The sequence below is a fragment of the Bison bison genome, unplaced genomic scaffold, assembly GCF_000754665.1.
Source record: "Bison bison bison isolate TAMUID 2011002044 unplaced genomic scaffold, Bison_UMD1.0 scf7180017864163, whole genome shotgun sequence".
In the NCBI taxonomy this organism is placed as follows: Eukaryota; Metazoa; Chordata; class Mammalia; order Artiodactyla; family Bovidae; genus Bison; species Bison bison.
The window spans coordinates 10,734,809-10,745,275 of NW_011494735.1; the positions used below are offsets into that span (position 1 = coordinate 10,734,809).

The window sequence follows — 10,467 nt, forward strand, 5'->3', positions numbered from 1 at the left end:
CAGGCTACAGCTTTTTCACAGACATTAATTAAAACCAAGTCACAGGTGAATGAAAAAAGTCCTGAGAATCAGGGTTGCATTTGGGAAAAGTCATTATATTAATATTTAAAATTTAATTAAAATTGTAATAAATGTATGTGAGTTGAATGAAGTTAATTTCAAAGGGGAATGGTGAGTCCATATTCCAGCTGGTATTTTTCTTATTCAATTCTCAAATAGTCACCTGAAGATACTTTTGGGAGCAAAGTTATAAGACTTCAAGATGACTTTCTATGTAGACTGAAAAAATCAGTAGTGAGTATACTACAGTTTACAAAGCACTTTCTATAAAACACATTATCTTGTTTGAGCTCCAAACAATCCTGTGAGTCAGACACTAAATCTAGTGGGAGGTAGTACATACATCTGAGGATAGAATATTGGCCATCACATAATATCCACCACATAGCAACTGTGTGAACTGCTTTGTATCCTTGTTTCTCCATATGAGAAATGGGGAGGATTGATGTCCCTACCTCATAGCTATTGGGGAATTATATGAGATAAAACATCTAACTTTTATATAGTATCTGGTCTCTGGTAAGTGCTGAATAAATGCTATTATTATTATCATCATTATTTTACAGGTGAAGAGACAGACCAGGAGAGATTAAATTTAAAGTCACATGATTACTAAGTATCTAGGCTAGAAGCAGAATTCTAGACTGGATATATTCCTATGACCCTGTACTACGTACAGATACCTACTTTTAGAGTATGGAATACCCTTTGCACTATTTTTAAGAGTTTATTTTTTGCAGCAGAAAATGCCATTTGATTTTGACAAATTCAGTAATTTTATTAACATCGTTTTCTTTTTAAAAACACACAATTAGGGTAGAAACTAGTCTAGAGCTATAAAAAAAAAAATTGTCTTTTCTTTAAACCTCAGAAAAATGGAAATAAAGTTTACTAGTTGGTAGATAGGAGAAAGCCTGCAAGCTCTCTGGGTGCAGGGATATTGTTTACTGCTAAATCTCAAGACTCTAATTGGTATACAAACAGTTGCTCAATGAATATTTAAACTGAAAAAGTCAACTTTAAAACATGTCCTTAACAGGAAGATTTACCTCACTACGACATGTTTTCCTTTCTATTTTTAACTATATAACTAAAAAGTAGAGCATATGGTCACTGACCATAAAATAGGGGACTTTTATTAAAAGATTCAGAGTAAGAAATAAAAGACTAAATAAGGCCTTGAATAGCTTTATTGAAATCTGTATAAATAAACATGCACATTTCAAATGTAAACTCAAGTGAACTCAAGTGCAGACAAAATTTTAACCTCTGTCATGCAGGAGGTTAGTTTACATTAAAAAAAAAAAAGAAAGAAAGAAAGAAAAAGAAAAGGAAAGGATAAAAAGGAAAAACGCAAAACAGCTTTAAAAATACCAGGATGAAAAACCAGCTTTAATATTAAGGTATAAAGCAAAGCCATGATCAACATACCTCATTTATCCTGGTTAAATGCATTTTTCTTTCACGTTTAAATGCTAACATAAATAAATAATTTACCAAAATGTGCACTCACAGAGTGAACTTTTATTTACAATACACAATTTATAATCTATTGTATTTGATTAGTTCAAGTGAAGAACATTATACTTTTTGCTTTACTAATAGTGGGACACATAGCAATTTCTCAGGTAGTCGATATGTGAAACGTGCCCCAGCATTTATTTTCTATTAAAGGCAGTATTATATGCCAATTGACAATACATTCTTTCAACTAGATCGAAGGGGAAAAAGCAGCAAATGAAAAATGTTTCAAATGTTCACACATATTTTTGGCATCCTGGATCCTTGAATGTGGTGAACTAAAATCAACTTCAAGGTTTGTATGTTATATATACTGTACAGGTTCTGACTCTGGAACATGCAATGCCAATTCTCTTGTAACAAGTTCCCTTCTGAGAAAAGCTGTAAGGCTATGGTGAATTCCATCAGGAACACACAAAGAAAGTTAACAGACCTACCTTTAAAGCCAATTGTCCATTAGTAATTTAAAGGCCAGAAAAAAATTTCTCACCTAAGCTTGATGCAATCATTACTATGGATACAGAATACTATTAAATTTGTCTTTATATTACAATACTTGGGAGAGCTAAAAGTTGCCAAATTACTAAAAAATGGGGTAGAGAAAAACAGACAGCCAAAATTTTAATTTTGGACCAACACCAGATTTAAAGATATGCATTTTAAATTTAAAGTAAGTAAAAAAGAATTTGAATATCTAAGGAATAGATCCCAACAGCAGTGAAAAATACTTACATTTAACTGAAAAGTGACTTTCGATGAAGTGTGAAATCTAGAACCTGTTTCCACAGTAGTAGTAAGATGAACATAATATTCTGTTTTTTTATGGTACTACAAAAGGAAATAACTTTTTCAAGACTGCTTCTTGTATCATGATTTAGTTTTATAACAGGCCCACACTGATTCCAGGTAAAGACTTGGAAATTTGGTTTTCCAAGAATACTACTGCAGTATTTATGCCACATTGATACTGCAGCTCATTATCATAGTAGTATATGTGGCAGCCTAATGCACATGAACGAGATTATCCAAGAACTAAGTTCAGCCATAGGTTTCTTGCAGTTATTATCTGAGCAAAATAAATGACCAACATCCACAAATTTAACATTTGTCATCAATTAACTCACATCCAAAAAATTAAAGAAAACGTAATTCATCAAAACAGCAGCAAACTTAAAAGGGATTTATTTGTGATTTCCTATATATATTTAGCTTGTAAATACAAGACTGTAAATGTATTAAGAGACAATTTATGTTAAAGTTTTCATTGTGTTTCACTTCAAGTACTGCACAAGTTAAAATCTGATAAAGGATTTACATTCAGTGATCTGAAACTCCCCATCTCAGACTTTTGTTTAATGTGGTGGGTAACTTCATCATTTCAATAGATACCACCAGCAGGAAAGTCTCTCTTTTATGGCTTCTAGGACTTTCATTAGTTAGTGTGCATACAGTTCTCGTTTTCTATATCATTGTCATTATCATTGCTATCTTCATCACTTTCTAATGGGATGCCTGTGGCAGCTGAAGCACCTTTAGTTTCTCGGTCAAGGGGGAAAAAGCCAGTTCCACTGAAAGTGTCTTGTCTCTGGTAGAAGAGTACATATGCTGCTTTGGACTGTTAAAACAAACAAAGAATATTATAATGGTTATGATTCTCAAAGATCACATTAAATATAGAATGAATTTTTAGCTGATAACCAATTTTGGTGATAGGATATAAATCAAGAACACCACACATGGTCAATGGAGGTTACTAAAATTTATTAACTATATCAATAGTATGACTTCTATCTATAAAGGAAGAATGGTCACTGGATTTAACATTTATTCTCTTCTAAGTTAGCTGGACAGATAAATCACAATGCAACCATATCACAGATTCACCTTCTTACTCTAACATGAAATAGAATTCTATGCCTTCTTTCCTCTTGTCTCTAAGGACAAAGCAAGTGTCTTTCTAATAGTAATAGCTTCATTCTGTATTTGTTCTAGATTCCAACTTTTCTTACCATCTTAAGGATACTGCTCCATCAATCATCACTGTGTAACTTTAATGAGTTCTTATCTACTGGACTTTTTTGGCATAAAAAATACTTAAGTCTTCTCCCTCATAAATTCCTCTCCATTCCTTTTCTAGCTGCCATATACCTCTTACTCTTCCTCGCAGCCAGGCTGGGGTCTATAGAAAATCTAATATTCATCATTTACTCTCATGCACACTCCTCAATCAATGTGATTGCTGCAACCACTGTAATGAAATGCCTTTCACCAGGCTCAAAACCCTCTTATAAACAAATTAAATGGGTGCCTTTTTTAGCCAATCTTTCGGTGGCATTTAATGCTTTACTCCTCCTCCTGCATTAAAGCATTTTTGGCTTCTGTTATACTACTTTTCCTTAGATGCTTCATCTCTACAGTTTCTTCTGATTTTCCTATGGGCTCATTAAATCCTGACTTAAAGTAAAAAAAAAAAAAAAAAATCATGTTTTCAGTCCTCAGCTCACTGCTCTTCTGAATAGGTATCTTCCCATAGGTGACTCATTCAAACCTATGGTTTTAACTGCTACCTAGAACAGACAATTCAAATTCATAACTTAAGCCAGTTCTCACCCCTGAACTCTAGTCCAATTAGTCCAACTACCTAATGGAAATTTCCACAGAGCTATTATACAGGTATCAATTTCACAGCAAATTTTCTTATTCACTATCTTTGTAAATGTCAAAGTACGAGTCATCATCTCCCTCCCCCCTCTATATTTACATGTCATCTTAATCAAGTTCTAGTATTTCTATCCATTAAAGAGCTCACAAATCCATTCTCCCCTGTCTATATACTTATTACCACTGATTTAACTTTAGAAAATCTTGTGGCTTAAATTTCAGGACAGCCTCCTTTCCTCTGGAGGCTGAATAATGGCCTTTGGGCTTCTTTACTGGGTGCCCTCCAATCTGTCTTCTAAAGTGTTCTCAAGACATGTTAAGATGGAAATTTAATAATGTTCTTCTGTTAGTTAACAACCACCCAATACTTCTTACAGACTTTAAGAAAAGATCAAAACAACGAAGAACTCATCTTTCATGATCTGAGTGCCAAGTTTAGCCCCAGTCTAATTTTTGCTCCACATTCCTAACAAGTCTTTTGTTTCAGTAACACCAAATTATTTGCTGTTCCCTTAGCTAAATGGTATATTCTGCCACACCTCCTTGCTTTCATAGCTACTGTTCTTTTTGCTAAGAATATCTTTGGTTTTGGTTATTTTGTCTAATTTACCACTATTCATATTTGCAGACTCAGATCAAACACTCCCTGCACTGGTTCTGTTTCCTTACACTCCAACTAGTTGAGACAGCTGCCTCAATCTATACAGTCAAGATATTTAACAGTAATTATCATATACAATTGTCAATTCATGTCTCTGTCACCTATAGATTGTAAGCTTCTTGACATTAGAGATAGCTGTCTTTTTTGGCTTCCCTGGTGGCTCAGATGGTAAAGAATCTGCCCATAATGCAGGAGACTCAGGTTCAAACCCTGGGTCAGGAAGATACTCTGGATGAATGGCTACCGCTACCCACTCCAATATTGTTGCCTGGGAAGTCCCACGTACAGAGGAGCCTGGTGAGCTACAGGACTAAACGATTAACACTTTCACTTTCAACCTTGTGTAGAATAGTGTTATATATAGAATGTATTCAAACACTTGTTGACTAAATGAAGAATTATTACTGTTAAAATGTAAGGTAACATCAAATTCACATACGGTATATAAACAAGATATTTATCTGAAAGCAATATTAGGGCAGTGTTGTCAAATAGACTTTGAAGGAGGAAGTAGGCAACTTAAGGGTTTTGGTTGGGAGACTAAAGAAGAGAACAGAACTGAAAAATGAGGGATATGATATAAAATTAGAAGTCTAAATATACGACAAAAATGTAGTTAACTTAAGCATAAACACATTTTAAAAAATACTAAGACTTCAAAAGTCTCTTTTTGTTCTTTGCTGTAGCTATAGGGAGATAAGCAATGATATGTATGTATATAAATCATGTGTACAAACAGGTGATAAAGATATAAAACATCTATAAACAACTCAAAATAACTTCATATCTATGTATACAATAACTGATTAAAACTATGCCAGTAACTGGGCTCAGAAGTTTATTAATTTATTAAACTGACTTTTAAAGCATTATAAACTAAAACAAAACAAAAAGCTAGTCTCTGCCCTCAAGGAATACATAATTTAAACTGGGAAATAAAGTAAAGCAATCAGTGCTCCCCACATCAACAGAAAACCTCTGTATAGGAAATATCATTGCATGAGGAAATACTACATTTCTCATTCATTGTAAATACTGTGATCAATAAGCAAAATTTATAAAGGCAAAATTTATAGAATAATAAATTCTTATCAAGCAAGCCTTAGTTTTCTTCTTAGAACATTATTAGTCACCTGTCATCTATTCATCAATCAATAGAGGCTACCCTGGTGGCTCAGCAATAAAGAATCCACCTGCAGAGCAGGAGACCATCTATAATCTAGGAGGCACGAGTTTGATCCCTGGGTCAGGAAGACCCCTGGAGAAGGAAATGGCAACCCACTCCAGTATTCTTGCCTCGAAAATGAGGAGCCTGGCAGGCTACAGTCCATAAGAGTTGGACATGATTTAGTAACTAAACCAACACTGTCAATCAATATTTGATAATAAAAATGTGCTTTGACAGGAAACAAAGCAAATGCCACTATTTTTGCTCCAGCTATGGCTGACAAGCTGATGCAAGTGTGAGCAGATGTAACTTCCTAATTTTTCTACTATTCAGAAAACATCAGACAAATACACAGGGTTAATTCTGAAAATTTTGTAATTTGTTTTACCTAATTATATCATTTCGAGACTTTGAATATGTAATTGTCATAAAGGATAAGACTTTTCTTTAAATATCTCAGGTATGGTAAGGCCCTTAAAAGTTTTTTATTTTTCTATTTTAGCATTCTGACTTTAGCCAATGTCTAGAATGTCTGAGCCTATTGTTCAGGGGAGAATTTAATATTTTCATTAGAAAAGTCCAGTTTTCATGTTGAAAACTACCAGAAAAGTTTTCATGTTCAACTTATGCTTCTGCTAGTGGACAAATTTAGAAGACAGATCTCCACTTAAAAGGACAATTTTATGTTATCTTTAAATAAGAACGAGTCCCTCAACTATTAGAACTGCTAGAATATAGACTATAGTGCTCCATGGGCCCCTTTTAAAACAATGGATTCCTTGATCTTCAAGATTAAAAGACATACTTACCACAATCTGGTCTTCAGACGCAGTTGAGACACTACTATCATCAAAGTAGTACCATTTTCCATCATCTTTATTTTTTGCGAAAGCAGTATCTAATGAAAAAAATACAATCACTTCTATCACTTAAATGATCTGTGGTTTTCTGGGAGGGAACCCTCATGACTTTAAAATTGTCTATATAAGGAATACCTATTAAAATTACATGATAATCATCTACATTAGGCCAATCTATCGTATATTCAACTGATTCCAATGTTTAAAGGTTTTCAGAATAATTTTCTATAATCTGGAAGTCTATGATACTTTCTATCTATACTTTTTTTTTTTTTTAATCCCAGGAACATACAGGGCATATTTATTATTTTTTTAATACAAAGAATAACAATACTAATGACAATAAATGGTGATTAGCATTTGTATCAGGCCCAGTGCTGTATTATTTCATAAAGAAGGTATTATCATTACTATTCTTCTAATTTTACAGATGAGGAAAGTGAGGCATCAGGAGAAGTTTAATTTGTCCAAGAGTATAGCTGTTAGGCAGCAGAGTTAGGATTTAAACTCAGCTCTGTTTATGATTCCAAAGTTTGAATTTTCAAGTGTAAGTTTAAATTTTCTATGACCAATATTTTTTCAACAATACTATAACTCATTGATCTGTATTGTTTTGTCTTTTTTTACATCAGAATCATTTCCAGTCTTCAACAAAAGTACAGGGCAAGAGAAATGTAAAAAGCGATCAATTAATCTGCACAAATTTTAAAGATTCGCTTTATCATTAAGTTAAAAAAATGCCCACTTTTCCTATCTCATACTTTGTATAAACTACCCAATAACTAGAAACAAAGCTGCAAAATGTACTCATAACAATTATCTGCTGTCATAACTTTTAAAAAGTGACACTACAGATTTTGTCTTCTAAATAGTTCTACTCCTCTTAAAATTATTCTTCTGAGTGAAGCCCATTATGGGTTGTAAATTTGTCAATCTGAAATCAAGTCCACCACATTCACAAATTTAAAGAAACATATTTTCAGACCAATAAGTCTGACACTAAAAGGACAAGACTGAACAATAATATTGGGCTTCCCTGGTGTCTTATCTGGTAAAGAATCCACCTGCAATGCCGCAGACCTGGGTTCAAACCCTGGGTTGGGAAGATCCCCTTGAGAAGGGAAAGGCAACTCACTCCAGTATTCTGGCCTGGAGAAGTCCATAGACTGTATAGTCCATGGGGTCACAGAGAGTCGGACACGACTGAGCAATTTCAAAAAAAAAGAAAAAAAAAAAGAGACACATCTAACAAAAAGGCACACAGAGTTTGCAAACTAAATGATGGTATCAAAAGAAAGCTAAACTAATATTTGTAATTCTGAGAAAAAGACAAAATGAAAAATGAGTATCAAACTCAGGTAAAAAAGAATAGATAAAAGAAGAGCTATCCATTTTAAACATAAATGCAACTAATAATGCAAAACAACTAATAAAACTGTTAGATGAAACAGATAAATCATTTTAGTAGTAGTCCTGACAAATTCATCCCAGAAAAAGAATGAACATCAAAAATAACCAGAAATAGTTGTGATTTAAATAAAACTAATAAGATTAACTGTAATAGAAACAGAGAACTCTATGTTTGAATGGGGAATACATGTGCTTTTAAAGTACATAAACATTTAAGAAGCAGTCCATGTATCAAGCTACATGAAAGCCTTAATAAACTCCTAAGGTTAATATAGATAATGGCCCTAATTACTATAAAATAAAATTAAGAAAAAAAAGGAGAGCTTTACAAAAAATATATACTTGAAAAAGCACATGAGACAATCTTGTGATATTCAGAAAATTATACAGGAAACTAAAAACATACACAGAATTCAAAGAAAAAGAAGACTACATTTAAAAATTTATGTAACAGTGATAGAGTATTTAAAGGAAAACTTATAGCTTTAATTATAGCCTTCAACAGAGGGAAAAGAATGAAAACAAAGTTAAGGATGCAACCTAAGAAACCAAAGGAATAACAGAGCAAACTCAAAGTAACAAGAGGAAAAACATACCAAGGAGAAGAGAAGAAATCAACAAGATAGAAGACATACCATGTATAATAAAAAAAAAAACAAAAACATAATACAATAGAAAGTCTAATTCTTTCAAAAGACAGAAAAGAACAAGGGACCAAAAAATATAGCATAAGAGTATTATAAACAACTATTCTCAAATAAATTGGGAAATACACATTTTAAGAAAAATGGAGAATGTCAATATGTACACATTCTGCAAAAAGAAAATCAATAAACATGACATAAATAGAATAATTTATGCCTGAGAAGTCCAAATAGTTTTATTGGATGAATTCTACGAAACTTTCTTACTAGTTAATTCTTATATTATACTAGCTGCTTCAGGAAACATAAAACAGTAAAATGTCCTAGCCTGTTTCATTAGACTAGGTCATAATCTTGATTCCAAATTCAGACTTAAATTGAAGAAAGTGGGGAAAACCACTAGACCATTCAGGTATGACCTAAATCAAATCCCTTATGATTATACAGTGGATTGAGAAACAGATTTAAGGGCCTAGATCTGATAGAGTGCCTGATGAACTATGGACAGAGGTTCATGACACTGTGCAGGAGAGAGGGATCAAGAACATCCCCAAGAAAAAGAAATGAAAAAAAGCAAAATGGCTGTCTGAGGAGGCCTTACAAATAGCTGTGAAAGGAAGAGAAGCGAAAAGGAGAGGAGAAAAGAAAGATATAGCCATTTGAATGCAGAGTTCCAAAGAATAGCAAGGAGAGATAAGAAAGCCTTCCTCAATGATTAGTGCAAAGAAATAGAGGAAAACAATAGAATGGGAAAGACCAGAGATGTCTTCAAGAAAATTAGAGATACCAAGGGAACATTTCATGCAAAGATGGGCTCGATAAAGGACAGAAATGGTATGGACCTAACAGAAGCAGAAGATATTAAGAGGAGGCAAGAATACACAGAAGAACTGTACAAAAAAGATCTTCACAACCCAGATAATCATGATGGTATGATCACTCATCTAGAGACAGACATCCTGGAATGTGAAGTCAAATGGGCCTTAGAAAGCATCATTACGAACAAAGCTAGTGGAGATGATGGAATTCCAGTGGAGCTATTTCAAAGCCTGAATGATGATGCTGTGAAAATGCTGCACTCAATATGTCAGCAAATTTGGAAAACTCAGCAGTGGCCACAGGACTGGAAAAGGCCAGTTTTCATCCCAATCCCAAAGAAAGGCAATGCCAAAGAATGCTCAAACTACTGCACAATTGCACTCATCTCACACGCTAGTAAAGGAATGCTCAAAATTCTCCAAGCCAGGCTTCAGCAATATGTGAATCGTGAACTTCCTGATGTTCAAGCTGGTTTTAGAAAAGACAGAGGAACCAAAGATCAAATTGCCAACATCCGCTGGATCATCGAAAAAACAAGAGAGTTCCAGAAAAACATCTATTTCTGCTTTAGTGACTATGCCAAAGCCTTTGACTGTGTGGATCACAATAAACTGTGGACAATTCTGAAAGAGATGGGAATACCAGACCACCTGACCTGCCTCT

The 10,467-nt window shown here is 33.7% G+C and overlaps 1 protein-coding gene across 3 annotated transcripts in view; it reads right to left on the reverse strand.

Annotated features, from left to right (window-relative positions):
- Positions 1 to 1,232: 1,232 nt before the first annotated feature.
- Positions 1,233 to 10,467, reverse strand: part of USP15 (ubiquitin specific peptidase 15) — a 136,698-nt gene continuing 127,463 nt past the window's right edge. For all 3 annotated transcript variants that reach the window (XM_010841605.1, XM_010841604.1, XM_010841606.1), the window contains 2 exons: positions 6,881 to 6,969; positions 1,233 to 3,196 (listed from right to left, as the gene is read on the reverse strand). In XM_010841605.1, coding sequence (XP_010839907.1) covers positions 3,014 to 3,196; positions 6,881 to 6,969 — 272 coding nt within the window. In that variant the 3' untranslated portion in view covers positions 1,233 to 3,013. The remainder of the gene's footprint in view (positions 3,197 to 6,880; positions 6,970 to 10,467) is intronic.